At 36.6% G+C, this 18,202-nt stretch overlaps 2 protein-coding genes across 10 annotated transcripts; both read right to left on the reverse strand.

Annotated features, from left to right (window-relative positions):
* Nucleotides 1-512: 512 nt before the first annotated feature.
* Nucleotides 513-4,142, reverse strand: LOC127798300 (uncharacterized). Of its 2 annotated transcripts, none has more exons than XM_052331779.1 (4): nucleotides 2,697-4,142; nucleotides 2,509-2,594; nucleotides 1,080-2,418; nucleotides 513-844 (listed from the first exon to the last, which is right to left on the reverse strand). In XM_052331779.1, exons 1-4 carry the CDS (start codon nucleotides 2,751-2,753, stop codon nucleotides 824-826), a joined length of 1,503 nt encoding a protein of 500 aa, XP_052187739.1. In that variant the 5' UTR covers nucleotides 2,754-4,142; the 3' UTR covers nucleotides 513-823. The 2 variants fall into 2 exon arrangements, with proteins under 2 accessions (XP_052187739.1, XP_052187730.1); XM_052331770.1 differs by having other exon boundaries at nucleotides 518-836.
* Nucleotides 4,143-4,298: 156 nt separating this feature from the next.
* LOC127798257 (putative lysine-specific demethylase JMJ16) lies at nucleotides 4,299-16,683 on the reverse strand. Of its 8 annotated transcripts, XM_052331714.1 has the most exons (14): nucleotides 16,457-16,474; nucleotides 15,942-16,000; nucleotides 12,910-12,983; nucleotides 12,521-12,816; nucleotides 12,314-12,385; nucleotides 11,914-11,991; nucleotides 10,779-11,303; nucleotides 10,424-10,648; nucleotides 9,519-9,680; nucleotides 8,087-8,455; nucleotides 6,137-7,505; nucleotides 5,957-6,060; nucleotides 5,417-5,614; nucleotides 4,299-5,037 (listed from the first exon to the last, which is right to left on the reverse strand). In XM_052331714.1, exons 4-14 carry the CDS (start codon nucleotides 12,809-12,811, stop codon nucleotides 4,714-4,716), a joined length of 3,717 nt encoding a protein of 1,238 aa, XP_052187674.1. In that variant the 5' UTR covers nucleotides 12,812-12,816; nucleotides 12,910-12,983; nucleotides 15,942-16,000; nucleotides 16,457-16,474; the 3' UTR covers nucleotides 4,299-4,713. The 8 variants fall into 8 exon arrangements, with proteins under 8 accessions (XP_052187674.1, XP_052187689.1, XP_052187696.1 ...); XM_052331729.1 differs by lacking the exons at nucleotides 15,942-16,000; nucleotides 16,457-16,474 and adding an exon at nucleotides 16,616-16,683; XM_052331736.1 differs by lacking the exons at nucleotides 15,942-16,000; nucleotides 16,457-16,474 and adding an exon at nucleotides 16,606-16,658.
* Nucleotides 16,684-18,202: the final 1,519 nt, after the last annotated feature.

The following is an 18,202-nucleotide window of genomic DNA, read 5'->3' on the forward strand; positions in this document are numbered from 1 at the left end:
GATGAGTCATAGATATAGCTATGTAATTGATCCCAATTAAGGGACACTGGAACTATTACTACAGGCGAGTTTGCGAAATAAAAGTAAGTGGTTGTGGCTCTCAAACATATTTAATTTCTATGCTAATTAAGTGTTCACTTTTATTAAATTTTAAGATTTTTAAAACTCTTATAAAGTGAGAAGTCTTATGTATTAGGATATCTTAGTATAATGATTTTTTTTTATAAGCCAATATTAGAAAATGACATTATTATTTAAAAGCTTTATGTAACACATCGGAATAATTATTTATTATTTTGAAAAAAAAAATCTTTGTTAGAAATCCGAGCCTGACTTTTGATTATTTGGGAGAAGAAAATAACTTTTTAATTCATCAAAAGTATAAAATTAGCTAAGTTATAAGAAATTGATCAATAGTTATTTGTGGTAATTAACACTAGTTACATTATACAACTATCTCTAATTTGTAAATAACTAACACAAAAAATAAAAATAAAACACCAACAGACAAAAACATACCAAGTATCAGTAGAATCTAACGAACACCAAATTCAATTGAATCAATAGACCTAAAGAAAGCAGGTAATACGAATCAATAGGAAGAATCATAGTATCACTCTTTGTTTCTAACATCTCTCTACGATTTGCACCAAACTGGTAAGTGAAAACCACCTTATTGACAACGCATTTAGACAGCTTAGCAAGGCAAAATCTAAACTCTTCCCAGAAGTTGACGTGCATGCTGCCGTGCCTGCTTAAACTTGAGAAATACCTGGGTCCGAAGTTCTCTCCAACCTTAACTCAAATGGTGTGGAATTCCACTTCATTCTCCGATCCTGCACAACTAAGGCACAATCAATCAACAGCCAAAAATTAATTTGCCAAGAGATACAATTATATATCAAGCATTAATCTCGCAATACGGGTCAGCTATATAAATTCTAGCATGTCATTCATTTCGGCTTGTCAGGAAATAAAATAATATATCAAACTTTAATCCTACTAATTCAAACTCACTGGCCAGTCATTTCAACTTGGTCATTATTAGCATAGTGAAATATTATTGTCGAAATACCTACCTCCCTGTTCTTCTTTATAGTGCAGGGCTTTCCTTTACAAGATGAAGGTGAGTATGAGTCCAGAGCCTGGGCTGTAAGACTCCAGTAACTCCCAACTGTACCAATGATGGCCATCTCATCGGGGCTGTGGCCAGGTGATCGCTTTGGAGACGAAGAAGCAGATAACTGTTTCAACTCCTCAATGGTTAATGCTCCTAGAATTGGTCTATCTTCATAGCTTCTGAATGCATTTCCCCCCACTGGTGAATTCCCAACTGAGTTGGGACTATTTCTAGAAGCAGGAGTTGTTTCAGATTCCACTAACCAGCTTGACAAGCTAGTATCAACTGCGATTTCATTGCCTTCTCGCTTTGAACAACTGGATCGTTGTCTAGAGCTGCGAATTGGGGACTTGAAACTAGGCTCTTCTGCACTAAAGGGTATGCTAATTTCTTTCGCGGTACTGATATTCTCCTTCTCTTGATCCTTCTTCAATGGCGTGGACCTCCTCTCTTTGGCAGCTCTCCATTGAGTAAGATTCTCAACCATGTTTAATACAGAGCCTACATACTTTCTCCTCTCTCCTTCAGTCTGATTCAACCCAATTGGCCTGATTTTCTGATTAGTCCAGCCATGGATTTTCATTGGACTGGTTACCTCCTTTTCACCTGCTTCAGATGCCGAGGCCTGTTGCCCGGACCCTGTGGATAAGGAAAACAACGACTCAGATGAATCAAGGCTTTTAGCTGAGTCTGTAGCACCCTGATTCAACCCAATTGGCTTGATTTCCTGGTCTGGCAAGTCATGGATGGCTGCTGCTATAGGACCGTTCACCTCCTTTTCGCCTGCTCCAGATGCAGAGACTTGTTGCTTGGATCCTACCGATAAAGAAAACAATGACTTGGATGAATCAAGGCTTTCAGCTGAGTCTGTCGCACTCTGATTCAACCCAATTGGCTCGAGTTCCCCGTCTGGCAAGCCATGGATGGCTGCTGCTATAGGACTGTTCACCTCCTTTTCGCCTGCTTCATATGAAGAGACTTGTTTTGTGGATTCTATTGATAAAGAGAACAATGACTCGGAATTCTCTTCCACAACCACTGCCTGATCCTTCTCAATTTCACCCTTTTCAACTAATTCAATATATCTATCTTCAGATTCATCATCGGTAGAATCTGATTTGGATAGGGTACAAGCTTCATTTTCTGTTTCTCCTCTCTTTTCTTCCTCTTTTTCCTTCTCACATTCCACTGGAAAATTTTTGGCTTCTTGGGTTGAAAGCTCTTCATGTCTTGTGACATTCAAGTCAAATGCGACTTTCTTGCTGCTAATCCCATTGATTTGCTCTTCACCCTCATCTCTAATTCAGAGCAAACCAAAAAATAAAACTAAAAACTTGCACGAAAAGGAGCTCGCTCATAAAACAATATTTAGATAGCAAATAGCTTACTTGGAATCTTTGACGAGTTGGATGGCATTATCCGATCCTTTCTCTATGGGCTCGACGGGTTGAACAGTTTCACATGTTTCATTTGTCTGAAACAATGAGAAGAACAGGAAAAGAAAAACGTAAAAAGAAGAAGCAGAAAGCAATCAGCAAGCCGTCATGAACGGATTAAGCAGGGACATTGAGCTTACTTGGTCGCCAGATTTTTTATGTTTGGAAGATCGGAAACAACGGAAAAGGCATCCCATCGTTAACCCTTTTTAGGGTTTCTCTAAAGCGGCTTTTTCTCCGGCAAGAATGCGGCTGATACTCTCTCTCTACAGTCTACATGTGTGTGTGTGTGTGTGTGAGAGAGAGAGAGAGAGAGGGCGGCAACGGTGTTGTGAATGGATCTGGATCTTTCTTCTTATGAGGGATTTTGAAAATTTTGACCGTTGGCCATGAATGACTCTGAAACTCTAAAACACAGTTGAATTGGAGTGAAATTGCAGTATGACCCCTCAAATTTCTATACCCTAAACAGACGCCCCCGCCAACGCCGTATCATGCCAAACCCACCCCCCTATGGATTAAAAAGTTTTTTAAATGAGCAGGTTTAGATGATAATTTTTTTTAGCATGAAAAACTCGAAAGTCCTTGATCAACGCATAATTTTCTATTGAAATCGTCTCACTCTCCTTAAAACCCATGGCTCTCCACGCCCTCGAGTCAAGCAAACAAATAGGTAAGTTATAAGTCAAATCTCAAAATTTGATCCCTTTAAATAAATATAGATTATCAACAACTACATAAAAACAAACTTGAATTCATGATTTTACAGTAACTCAAGATCCCAAACGTGTGCAATGAATCATCTACGCTATCACAAGAGGTTAATAAAAAAAAAAAAATTAGTCAAAAACAGATACAAGATCCTTTAATTTGTATATATTTTTAAATAAATTTTATTTTATTGTATGTATAATTTTGTTTTTAAGTCTAGATATATGATTTTCATTTTTTTTTAATTTTAAACTACCCTTTATTGTTAAATTTGACCATTTTCTATTTTATCTATTATGCATTACTTTTATTAACTTTTTATTCTATTTCAGGTCTTCAAATAACTTTTACCCGTGGTGTTTTTTTTTTGCAATATTTCATTAATTAAAATTTTAGTAGTAATTTTGAAATATGAGAGGTTAATACGGTACCAAAAATTATAATTTAATTATGAAATAATTTTTAAGAATAAATTATTTTTAAATTTATATATTGATATGTATCCAATAAATACTTGTTATCCAACAGAGATAGTGAAGATTAAAGAAGAAAGAAAAATGAGATGTTGGGATCGTAACATGACGACAAGTTGTCATTTGTTCAAACAAAAGAAAAAAAAAATGAAAAACAAAAGGGATTTACTACCTTTAACACAATCTCAAACTGCATTCTAATAAATAATCAGACAAACAACTCTTATCTATTTATAAAGAAAATAATTGTGGATTGGATTATCCAAGTATAAACTGAAGACAATCTAACAGGATATATCATTTGGTTTTAAAACCAATATAGTTTAAACTTGCAATAATAATAGAAGTTAAAACTCTAAACAACATCATTAACATCTCCAGAGACTCAAGTATATAATTCATTAAAGAGGGGTGACCCCAGAAGCTGTGGTATATCTGCAGGAAAGACCTCTTTAATTAGCAACTACCTGTGACCCTTTAAGAGACAATTAGATGATCATTGTTATAGCACTCTCTTATCTACAGAAAACACATGTAAGAATGAGAAGACAATAATAATTAGGCTAGACAGGTAGGTACCAAATGTATTGCAATCTTTACCTCTCTAACCATTGTTTCTTATTGTCAGTGCTACTCAGATGTGCATTTTTTCCAATCTACCTTAGCAAAATTATCGACAGGGAACATTTGAAAAGGCTCATACAACTGCCATACAAAAATTGAAATAAAAAGAAAAGAGAAAAATCAGACCTATTCGGTTTACTCATTCTGCCGAATGATGTTGACAAACTTGGCTGGCTCGAACAAGCACAAGTTTCCAGCTTCTCTGTGTCGGAAAGGGGGTTGCAAAATTTATGAATGAGAACACGGCTGGGGTGAAAAAATTTATGGAATGCCTTAAAAAGGAAGTTGGATGTCTGTTGGCATTTACAAAGTCATGGCAATGCACCAGTATCAGTAGCATCGATATTGATCATCTTGGGCGATTGTGGATCTCTTGGACAAGAAGCTGATTAACAAGGCTTTGATCTGATGTGGGCCTATTGTCTCGCAAGAGGTCGTACAATGCGTGCAGTTCTTCGGGGTTTGCCTTCTTGAATAAGCTGCTGAGTACTGAATCGACTCTGGCAGGCAATGCGAAGTTCTTGCCAGCCTCTCTATTATCATTTGCAATGTCAGATCTCAGGAGGGAATGCCCAGTACTCTCTTCAGCTTGAGGATGCTGTGGAATCTGCATCAGGGGGCGGGATTTCCAGTACTCTGTACAAACTCGATTTCGGTCCATTGACTGAATAACCTGCATGATTTTAAAAAACAGAATCTCGCATAAATAGTTTGACACAGGAAAACATCCTCGTTATCAAAAAACTTTCTCTACAAGAACACATAAAACTGATTTCTGTACAAGTACAATAGTTCTTTTGGATTGTTCAAGGATAACAAGGTTCCTGTGGCTTTGCAAGTTATCCATCACAGGGATAAACACAACACTCAGAAACCAGAAACCAAAACCAACGCAAGTAACACTGCTAGTAGAAAGTCAACACGAGTAGCAACTAGAAAGCAATAAACAAGCGGAACCATCCAACTTAAAAAAGTCATTCTTCCCCAAATCAAATTGCACAGATATTCACACATATCAAGAACAAAGAAACCAGTTCCACCACTATGTTTACCTGCACAATCGCTGGAGAAGAAAATCCAAACATTTCCATGCCATCAAGACTGCCAGGAGGCTGTAAAGGGGGAAGTTTCGTTCTTCCCAGCTTATGCTGCCTTGTAATCTCTTGATTAACTCTCTCTCTAACCATATCCCAGCATTTAGCAGCCGAAACATGAACAAATACCTCACTTGGACAATTCTCTAAAGAAACCTGAAAGATCATGAATGCAAAGTTTAAGAAGCATGCTATTGTATCAACTCCTCTCATGACAGTACCACACAGTGTTTAAAAATAACATATTTACCATAGGGGCAAAATCAATTTGAAGATAACAACCAGTATCATCGTACATTACAGTTTAACCAAAATTATTACTCTTGAATGAACAAAGAGAATTCATGTAGCCAAACCCAGGGAATTGACAAAAAGGTGCAGCTGACTTGCATCTCTTAACATAGCATTTATAAAGCAATTGTAGCCCTAAGTACCACCTATATCTATGCATGCAAAGATACAAAAGAAATAAATGGGCACAAATAGGGATGACATTACCATAAAAAAAGGCACATCTCTTCCAGCATCCAGAATTTCTGAGACATAGTAACAAGCATTTGCTGGATCTAACACGTTTATGTACCTAACACGACTTTTGAACCCTGCACACAAAAGAAATGCTAGAGTTAAAACATTTCATAGAAGATGATAGATATGGAATGCAAACTCGAAACATACCCTTTGGGAAAATTGCCCGGCTGTCACACCACTTTCCTGAATGCACAAATCCATATTCTAGAGGCTCAACGTTGCAGTTGATTCTTCTCACTACCTTTGCAATACGAGGACCCTTCTGGCGAAAATATCTATCTAAATTATTTTGAGTGCAAGATGGGCTTCCTGATGCACTTGGTCCATCATCGACCAAAATTAGGCTGGCATTAAATCCCATCTTCTGCCTATCAACATTGTTTGGTATTTCACTGCCAAAGGGGTGGTGGGGTTGTGTGCAAAGCCCCACTTTTGTCACATTAGAATCACCAGTGTCTCTTGCATTGGAGAAATCCTGAATATTTTTGTTATAATCAGTACTGGAAGAAACTCTATGGGAAGAAAGGTCATGTGGATTGCATCCAACAAGTACTTCAGTTTTTCCATCACCTTCACCTTTCACAAAGTCTGAACTAGAATGATTATTATTTTCCCCAACAGGTAAGAAACTTGCATCCTTTTCATACATCACTGCTTCTTTAGTCATGGGTTTGGTCATTGCTGCAACTTCAATACAATTAGTGGCACTCATTTTAGCAGACCCCATTGGCCTCTGGGAATCTTCTGTAGGTTTCACAGAAGTTTCATTTGCTGTTTCTGAAGCTGGACTTTTGGATTCCTCACCTTCATCATCACTAAGAAGTATAACATCACAATTCCCAAGAAAAAAAGGCTTCTTCTCTTCAGCGAAGTCTCCTCCTTTCTTAATCTGAGGGCTATCATCCTCCACCTTGACCTCATGCAATGATTTTGATGATGTAGAAATTACTTTTATAGCTTCCAAACCCAGAACAAACTGACATGACATTTCTTTCTGTGTCAAACATGCCCCGCCGGTAATACTAAATGAATTTGATACTTTATCAATCTTCTTTTTCCCTTCCATCTCTTTCAAGGAAGATACAGATGGTTGGGAATTCATTTCTCTCATCTGTGTTTCCTGTGGTAAATGAGAAACATTGTCACCAAGCCCGTGGACTTGCAGATTATCTTTCGAGATATGAGAACTCAAGGCCAACCCAAGATCTAGTCTTGCCCATCTGTATACCGCACTCAATTTCCCTTCTAAAGCTTCAACCAGCATATTTAGTTCACTGATGTCATAGCGAAAGAGGAAAAATTTGGCACTCCAGGAACATGAACACAAATGCTTTGCATGATTCAGGCAAGTATACATCTCTGGTGAACAGTGACATCCGGCAGCAGACAAGTGTAAATCAAAAAGACATACACTGCATTCCCTTTCACTGGTGGCATCAAAATTGCTCTCCATCTTCACAGCCCGTGAAGATTTGCAAAGAAATTCCCTCCTAGCCCGCTCAATTTCAACACGAGTCTGTGCATAAGACATGTATAGTAAGGAACTCAAACATTAGTAACCATAGAAAAGACCTATTAAGCATACAAATCTGGTAACAAAGTGCAAATTTTATTGCATTACAGCTAGAATCACGATTTTAATGATAACATATTTTTAGATAATTATCATTATTATTAACTGTGATGACTGATCACATATATTTTAGTTATCATGATTCTATTTGACAACATATATAATATCAAAGTGGTCGATTTGTTTTTTGCTCTTAAAAATAGAAAATATGTTTCACTTGCTACCAGAACAAGTAAGAACCTATTTTTTGATATTTCATTTGAGGCCTCTCAAGAACAGTTTTCAAAAATTAGAACAAAATCATGCGCAACCATGATTTTATTTTCTGCTCTCTGCACTTTTTATACAACAAAATCACAAAATACACACATAAAAGGCATAAAGTAAATTCAGAATTTTCTTGTGTGGATACTAGAAAGTATTTTGGAACTATTCTAAATGCTTAAAAGAGAAATAGTGACGACCGTTCTCTCTCCCAGTCCCTCCTTTTCTAGTATTCATAAAACTTGAAATGATGGGCTTACCCTGAGGGCGTTTGTTAAGATTCCATCCTTCCCACAGAGATCTCTCCATCTTAAGTTATCTGAAGTATTCTTTCTCAGTAAATTAAGTTCCCAATGTGCTTTGACTGCTTCTCTTGCTGCCCCAAGCAAAAGTTTATCATGGGAAACTGAAGTTTTTCTTCCTTGCTGACAATAGAGCTCAATAGCATTCTGACCATGAGGCAACCAGTCAACGGGAGCTACATTTACTGCTTCTGCACAATTGAACCCACAGTTGAATCCAGAATGATATGCTCTAGGGAAGGTCAGAACAAATTCTCCAGGATTTTGAACGCAACGACATACAGGTACCCCCTCAGATTTTAGTATGGAGGGGGATAGTTGAGTGACCTGCTCAAAGGAAACACAAGATAAGCAAAGTTAGAAAATAACAATAACAACACAAGCCTTAATCCCACTAGGTGGGGGCAACATATGAAGCAGCAGATGAGAAAATAATTTCTCCTCCTTTGTCTTTTGTGCATGTGTGCGTGTGTGTCTGATCTAGCAACCTCTTTCTTTTACCTTGAACGTTCTAACCATTTGTAACTCGAAAGGTGTGATCCCATTAAGATTCATGTAATTTTCTTCTCTAGGACTGCCAATATATTAACCCTCCCTCCATCCCAAATAGTAGGGCTTTAGAGTAGCTAAAATGTCACTACATTGCCCAGGTGTCACATGTTCAAAATAAGCTCCCACAGGCAAGCTAAAGCAACATATTTCTATCCTTCTGAACTGACCTAGTTTCAATTTCAATAATTGTTTTTGTTTTATTAAGTAAGAAGTACCAATATTATATTCTTAGATACCATGCACGTGGGTTAGGTTGAGATTACTTTCATGGGCATTTTACAATATGATCATGAAATAGAGCAGTCTGGTCCTTGTACTTGGGAAAGAATTGTGTAAGGAAATGTATAATGAATACCTTTACATGCATTGATTAGTGTAGAATCATACATAGAGAAGTTAGAATGAACTGCATAACTACTAAGAGGCGTACCTAGAACTTCTTGTAGATGAGTTAATTTAAATCATATACAGGAGTTTCAGTATTAATAGGCAGAGTGGGAAAAAGATTCACCCCTTACCTTAAGTCAAATTAGGTTAGTTATCTTAGACTTTGAGAGGTCAAACCTCATTCCATAAACTTAGCCAAGTATAAAAAGGAGAGGAGAAGAATTACCAAACTACACATATAGATTTACATTAATAGATACATGTAAGACATGAAAATAAACACATATATGCTGGGCAGCACGTTATTTTCTTACAATTACCAAGTCTTGGGAGCAAATTTGCACGTTTAGCTAGTTGTCAAAGTTTAGCCTACTGAAATAATAAATGTGATGGGAAAAGCCAGATATGGTCTTCAAAACATAGAGAAATATGGCACCAGCAGGACACTAACCAGCTTATGAAGCAAGTCAGGTTGTTCGTCAAAAAGGTCAGGCAAATGCTTTCTCATAGCTGCTTCCAATTTAAGGGCATCATCCCCTGGGACTCCATACCACAATTTTGGAGCACCCCAATGCATGTAATTTAATGAGTACAAATGGTGATCTTCAACATGCTGTCCCCAAAAATTAAAGAAAATAATCAGGCATGTCGAAAACATTAATACCCCACTCCACCATTTTACAAGATTCAAAGCATATACTAGTACCTTATTTTACAACAAACACAAGGAAAAGCATATTCCTGTATACAACCAGGAGCAACAGGTATAACATTGTTCTCGTGTGCGTGTGTGTGTGTGTGAGTGAAAGAGAGAGAGAGAGAGAGAGAGAGAAACAGTCAACAATGTTTCTTACGAGCTTGGCTGTTATGGCATGCATAAAGGATTAAAGGGGTATCTCCATTCAGTACACTAGAGTAAGATCCTCTTCTGCTATACAGACAGGATTCAAAAGACCCTCTAAACACTCCTGAGTAAAGACCAAACTGTATCTTAACAAAAAAGAAACAAAAAAAAAAAAAGGACCAAACTGTATAGTTTTAGCATGTATTTAAGTTTTCAAGTTCCATACTGAAATTATAATCATTAAGTCATGACAGAATAACTACAACCATATAGATCAACCATGTATCTATCTAGGAATAAATTCTTTGAAAATTCTGTCTTTTCTAGCTGGTTAATTTCTGGAAAGTGATGCCACTGAGAATGTTCTTCAGGCATTAGCCAAATGACACAAAGGAGTATGCAAGACCATGACTTTGCAGGTGCCATTATCTATATTGCACATCACACAATAATATAAAGTCAATAAGCTGAAATGATCTACTCCAAGCAAATGATAGGCTGGTTTGTCATACCCAACAAAATGACGAAAAACACATTCCTATATATAACCACGGGACTAGAACACCAGAAATATCAGTGCTTTCATATGAGAGGACAGAACCCGGAAGCCTAGGGAAGTTATTCAAATTCCATCCAGATTTCACATACTCCTCATCTGGAACAGAACCACCTTGATTAGACAGTTTTGGAAAGCCACTGCCAAAAACTCCAGTTTCCAAATCAGCACCATAAAGCACCTAGGATAGAAGACAAAAAGATTTAGTTGGAGAGATAACAGCATTGAGCCGCGTAAGAAAACAAAGAATACATTAATTAAAATTCAAATGAGTAAAATATTTATACGCTCATCAAGATATCATACGATACCTCAATTTGTTCAGTAGGTCTCTCTACCATCCGCCAATATTCACCCTCAATGTTCTCCACTGTGGGCTCCCACTGCTCCTGTACTGTAGGCATGTTACCTGGATCATTAACACTGCTGTTCTTTCTGAAGTATTGCACTTTAAAATCATTTGCATACTTTTCAAAGGTATCCAGAGCGAACTCAGGACCAGGCTCAAACCCAAACCCCTCTGCAACAACATTCCCAGCTTCATCAGAAGTGGAAGTATTGCTAGTACCAACACTGTAATCCATCCAATTTTTTGTGCATCTTCTCCTCTTCCTCCTCTTATTATTAGAGGTCTTCAATAGCTTTTTCATTGAATCTCGATTTTGAAGCTTGTCAATTCTCTGGATGCGAGTAGGAAACTTAGATCTCTCCCATATACTCTTCTCCTTAAGAGGGCAAGGAGGTTTCCATGAAGAAGGAGGTACAATGCGACAAATTCCATATTTTTCTGCCTTGCTGCGTATGGTTGCAATATATTTTATAGTATCTTTGAACTCCTGAAAAAGTAATAAACATTAAGCACACTGAATAGTCCAATTAGGAAAAAGTAAAAAGATTCACAACACCCCCCCCGGTCCCCTCCCTCAAAGTTGTGGAAATTATATAGGAATCAATCTATACTTTGGGAGGAAGTGATTAAGCAAATATTAAGAAGAGGAACCAATGTCTCCAAAAACCAGTTTGGTTTCATGCCTGGTAGGTCAATTGGAAGCTATATACTTGTTGAGGCACCTAATGGAAGGTATAAAGACAAGTAAAGGATTAACATATGATGTTCCTAAATTTAGAAAAAGCTTATGATAAAGTTCCTAGATAAATCTTATGGGGAGTTTCAGAGAAAGGAGTTTGAATTTAAAAAGACAAATAGAGGCTCTTGTGAGGAGAGTGGAAGAAAGGGGAGAGAAAGACTAAGCAGACACTTATAAATGATATGTATTTTAAGGGCCGTATAGAAAATAAGGCCAAGATGGAAATGACTGGCAAGCTATAATTCACCCCACATAACAGAACAAAAGGCTTATATGTTGTTGTTGTTAGGGTGGGGGGACTCAGGCAAGCACAAACTTGGAGAGGAGAAAAGCCTCTACTAGAAGTAAAAATATGGACCTCTTCATTTGGGTAGAACACAGGAGCATCCTCAAGATCAAGCCTACGAGCCTCATCTGGGCGCCATCTTGCAGTGACCTGTTTCAAGAATTCACATATTATTATTCAAAGGCAACATGAAAATAAAAATTTGAATATGAAATTATTATACAAGGTATGAATTTAGTTTAACTACTGCTTTCACTAGCATGTGTCAAAAAAGCACAAATAGGTGCCACAGTTATTTCAGCAAAAGAAAAGATTTCAGTTTTTACTTTGGCCAGTGGCACAGTGCCCTTATATTAGTTGCAAGCCTCGTGAATGCAACAGCTAAAAATCAAAGTAGGTCAAGAAGCCATTTCAGATTTGATCACACCAAGGTTAGAATTTTAAGAAGAGAGAATTCAAGATGAGAATTAACCTTTTGGCAGTTGCTGCATTCCATACACCCACGGATAACTCCTTTTGGAAGGGAGGGTCTTAGACAGATTTTCTAAAAAAGCAAACAAAATGTAAGATATGGTAAAGGTATACAACTAATATAGGTCTTTTAAAATAATAAGCATCAAAATAAACCCAGAAAAAGAAGCCAAAGAAAATGGGAAACAAGGGTACACAAATGATCAACCTGCTCAGAATCAGACTCATCCCCAGAGCTATCATCAAACTGACTGTAGTTAATCCAAGGTCTATTCCTATGGGGCCTTGAAAATTTTGCATCTTCACCGGTCTCAAACTTATTTTCCAGCTGGACTGCCTGTTTATCAGATGCACTTACAGATGCACAAGTAGTCGTCACCACTTCTTTATCTTCAACCCTCTTTAAGGTGAAGGATGTAAATGACTCAAAACCAGGAGGAATGGGTGAAATTTCCATGTTCTCTTCTTTGACGCAAGGTCTAACAAGTTCTGTCCCCATAAATACTGTGAATTGAAAGGAAAAGAATTAGTCATATTATACAGATTGGCAGAGAATACCACAGTTCCTAAATCATATTCTGAATGCTAATGCATTACCTCAGACCTTGTTGTCCTCGATAGAAGATTAGATCAAATGGTGTGTCCACTTCATCCCACAACTGAGACTAAATCTGTAAACACAATAATAGTCCTAATTCAGATGCTTATTCATTATCAAGGATATTTACCCCACTGGCAGCAAACAAAAGAAAATTGCAAAAACAGAATATAAAAACAGTTAAGGATCATTCACCAAAATACTCCAACAACTATAAAATGTTCTCAAACATCCCTTGAATTGGTTACTATCTCACCAAGTGTAAGATGTTTTAATCAGAAAAGATAAAATATGTACTGTCAGTGTCAAATGTTTTAATCTTAAGTCTGAACAAAGGTCATGGGACCTGGTAGATTGTTTGATGGTAAGCACAAGTTTAGAGAAAGAGAGTATGCTTCAGCAACATAATCAAGCAAACCAAATTCATGATTGTGGATTACTCACATGGTTTCTGTTACTTATTTAAAATGTGTCCTTACCATATTATGAAATTTTGCTGTGTTTGATACTAGAGTAACTCAGAATGCCAAAGATTCAAGTTTTTATTCCTTTTATGCACTTATTTCCCAGGTCTACTACAAAGAAAAGAATAACAATGACTATATAATGAGATAGGAGAGGAGGGTTGTCACTATGTGGCAGTGCACATAGTGAAATAAAATTCTATACCAGTTAAAGACCCAGTATAAAACCTTCTAAAATTCCAAAAGCCTCCAAGGGAGACACAGAGGACCAATTCTAAACTCCACTCAGGGAAAAAAGAAAAAAAAAACTTGATATTCCAGTACCAAAAGTTATTTCCAATATAATTTTGGATGTTCGGAGGATTGGAGTGAGAGTGGATAAGTTACAGACCTCTAAGTTTATAGGCAATGAGGTGTTACAAGACTACTAGGGATGAAAGAGAATAGCTTAGGTGATCAAAGTAGAGGGTCCTTAAATTAGAATGGAGTGAATTTGTAATCTGCCAATCAGAAGTCGTGTAGTAGTCTCTGCTTATGGACATCAAGCCTCAGAGGTTGAGCTCATTATGAACAGTTTACAACACCTGACTACTGACAGGACAGGTAGGTCACCCTCTTTGGCAGGTTATATGTAACATTCAGCTCCACTCTAAGGTGTGGTCAGTGCAGGCAACTTTCTCAGGGAGATCAGGCAGCAGCTGCTCCAGGTGCTGAAGGGTGCTTTGTGCAAGGGGGCATAGCCATGAAGGGGAACATGGAGTCCATTGACTCATCTTTTATTTATTTTCATGTGGTCTATCTTACTGGTTAAAGTAAAAAGTCTCTTTAAGGACTAGAAGGAGGGAAGGAGGGAGGCATGCCTTCACAAATCTCAGGGCTCCAACGGACAAGTCCTTGGGTCTCATCAGCGGCATGTAAAGCCTGCCGCAGCCTAGCTTCAAAGGAGAATGTCATAAAAATACATGTGTTAAGAGCATCCCAATATATATTGCTCTAGAAGGGTTGGAGGGCTGGCAGCACTATCATGGGGTTGAGCAGACTACTTATTCTTGAAAAGGTGTTTGAGCAAGAGCTCCGACCACTAAATGGAGATATGACTGCACGAGCCAAAGGAAGATGAGCACAAAATAAGCAACCTCAAGTAGATGGCACAGGTAAGTGGAGAATTCATTAGCCGAGCCAAGGAAACACAAAGCCCTCTTATTGTGCATTCTTGGAGGTGGAGTCATTTCTAGCAACCTTTGTGTGATCTATGTCACATAAAATATTGGCATGAGGTTCTTTAAGTAGTGTACTGGGTGATGCTTGATGCTTGCACAGCAAATAGACAAATTATAAGTTCTCATATTATGGGTTCATATTAATCCTCTTGCAGCATAAAGATGTACAACATTATTCTGATATAATAAATTCCCACCAAACTTCTAAGATCTCTACTACTTTACAGCTTTAGTACCTCAAAAACTATCCCCATCATTTGCCCCAAAAAAAGGATCAAGACTAACTTTTTTACACAAATATCTAAAGCTCAAGTAATTTTAAGAGCTTGAAAAAATATTTTGATGGTATAGCATCAAATGAATTCACATCATTATCAATTACAACAATTTTTGCTTTTCAAAATTTTTGCTTTTCAAGATAACAAAACATACAAGATATTGCAAATTTAATGAAGTTACCTAGTACAGTGATCATGCTGATGCATAAACGTAGGGAAAAATGTGAATGCCCTACGAAAAATTGTTTAAATGACTGATGAACAATAAAGGAAGACTCGACTAGTAGTAAAATTCATTTATCAAGGTACTTGTGATATCTTCTCAAGTTTGAACACATGCTGGAGCAAACAAGCTAGATACACATTAAAACAATTGATAATACATCCAGGGCTTGCTGGAGCAGATCATATAGCATTAAATCAAAGCATCACATTGGAGTAATCTAACAACATGATAATAAAAACTGTTGTTTCCCATTGGTGGGAGAGAAACAGAGAGAGAGACATCAAAAGAGAGAGCTACAGAACAGAGGGTAAAGAAGAAGAAGAGGTGGTAATGTAGCAACTAAAACATTAAAACAATTTAACAACTACTTTTTACTTGTAATATTCAGTAACTTCTAATAAATTACAACTAAATACAGATCTGGATAAAGGTCTGTATCTATGCCTATGCCCATCACAGCCATTAAATAATTAATCTGAAGAATGAAAAACACTTGAATGACCTCAAAGAGGATCTTGCTTGATCCTGAAACTTACGTATCTCTCAGCCTTTTCAAACCCATATAATTGTTCATTGGTTGATTTTAGTTCCTTTTTACTACCAAGTCTTTAAATTCTATTTACCCAAAAAAAAAAAAAATCACGACCTTCATAAGCCTGTATCAGTGAAATACCTCATACTTTTTTCAGCTTAATTAAAATAACTGAATTCGGAAAATAGTTAATGATACAAAAAACCCTGGAAATTCATAATTTTACAGCCAATTTTATAATATCATGGGGGGAGAAGAAAGAAAAAATCCAGAATTGATCTAAACATTTTAAACAAAATTAAAGGACTTACATATTCCTGATCCAAGAATCTGTTGACCTAAAGCACCTCAAAGGTCGATTTACTACACCCTGATGTCGAAGCAAACGTCAAAATACAGTAAAGCAAGCACAAAAATCAAGAAATCCCCAGATTCATACGGGCAGATCTAACCCTAATCCAGATGTTTGGCTAGCCTATACCCACGACCAATCATTTATGGGTAGGTTTCACCCATGACAGAGACCAAACCCCCCAATCTTTCACTCCAAAACCAATACCCCCTGTGAGAATATGATGTGTGAAGAAGAGGTCAAGAAACCCCAAAACCGAACAGAAATTTGGGACAAAGTAAAAATCCCGGAACCAGTTCACATGATCTTTGGATAAGCGTAAATATGCATCATAATTGCCCGATTATCCACAATAAATTGGTTGAAAATTAACAAGACCCAAATACAGTTCTGGAAAGCCCTAACCCTACCAAACATGAAATATGCCACAAACCCATTAAGGGATCCTTCAATTTCTGTTGAAATCAAACACACCTTTTTGTTGAAAAACCATATGCCCAATTTATTATACCTCCTCCTGTTTCTCTCTGTCTCTCTCCCCCGTCCCCCCGCCCCCCTCTCTCTCTCCAATCGAACCCTTTAAACGACAACACAATCAACGTTCGGATTAAAATTGGGCTTGCCTGGTCTTACTATTTCTTTTTGGGTACAAATGGACCAGTAGCAAAAGAAGATTAGCCTCGCAAGGAAACCAATCCAACCTGCAATGGCGATTAATTAATTAATTAATTAATCATTAGAAAAAAGTGCCAACTAATCAACAAATTAATGGTGAATTAAGATGAGAAAATTGGATAACTTTCTCTTATTTCTTACTTGCCTTCTTGTCCGCCGCTGCAGCTGCTGTGCTGCTGAGGTGAGCCCAGTTGCTTTAGATGCTTCTTGTTTTTCCTTGTCAATGTATCCTTGCTGCGGAAAATATATAGTGCGGTCGACTCCTTGGAATATCTGTGCGTTCTTTCCGTCTATCGTCCACGTCGGTGAAAATCGAAAAGGTTGATGCCAGCGACACGATTGGGGCGGGTCCGGCTAAGCTTATAAAGCAATTGCAGACGAAAAGCACGTTCAGGCTGTACCAGTGGATCCCCTCCTTCGCCCGCGGCTCATTAATGGCTTACCAAATAAACCTCCTTTACTAAACAGGGTGTAATTGAATTAATTTAAGGTGAAATTTCAATTTGCCATATGATTGTTATGTGATAATGACATAAGCTTGTGATAATTACGTAAATAATTTAGGGATAGATATTTCGTCACTGATTGAGTATGATACGACGATATCGTAATTTCTGCGTGTCTTTATTCTTAAATAATAAATTATGACGTATGTCTTTTAATTTAAATTTAATTAATAAGTCCATAAATTTAACTTTCGGATTTTAATTCCAAATATTTCAAAATAAATTTGAAAGATTTATTGTTATTCTAAATGACTCCAAACAATTATCCATTAAGCTCATAACTATTAAAGTCAATAATTTTTAATATAACACTTAATATCTCGTATCACCTAACCTATACAAGGAACATAACCCTCTAAGTGATCAATCTAACTCGTATTGCCTTCTATATATCATTTCTTAATGTCCCGTATTGACTTAAGTTTCATAAGTTAAATCAAATAATTTTTTCTCATTTTTTCTTTGTACGTATTCTTATCGAATCATATATCGGTAATCGGTCAAAATCATTATCACGAAAATTGAATTTATGATTTCTAAATAGTAATTAACTTCTAAAATAACTTGACCATTACACCGATGCTCATTTTGTTTAAAGTTTTACTTTAAAATATTGACATTTTAATAGTTGTTGTAAAAAGCCATCAAATAAATTTTTACTTAAAAATTAGGCTTTTTTCTTTTTATAAAATCAAAAAGCCACATCTTTAGTGATTTGTCTTTGAAAATAAATAATTAAATAGAGATGATACAAATATTAATTTTTATCTGTAAATACAAATATTACCAATGTTAAGAAGGTTCTCTTTATTTTTAAATATTATAAAATTTGGTAATCTACCAACAAGAGAGTTAAGAAATAACAATTAACAATCTATTTATATTTGGATCATTTTATATTATAAAGTATACGAATTTAAACAAATAATTAATAATGCTATCGACAATGTCTTAGGACTAATCAAGTGTGTTAATGGATAATATTGCCTTTTTTAATCATTTTGAGACAATTTTTTTATAATAATAATAATAATAGTTA

This window comes from Diospyros lotus, chromosome 1 (genome assembly GCF_014633365.1).
Source record: "Diospyros lotus cultivar Yz01 chromosome 1, ASM1463336v1, whole genome shotgun sequence".
Lineage (NCBI taxonomy): Eukaryota > Viridiplantae > Streptophyta > Magnoliopsida > Ericales > Ebenaceae > Diospyros > Diospyros lotus.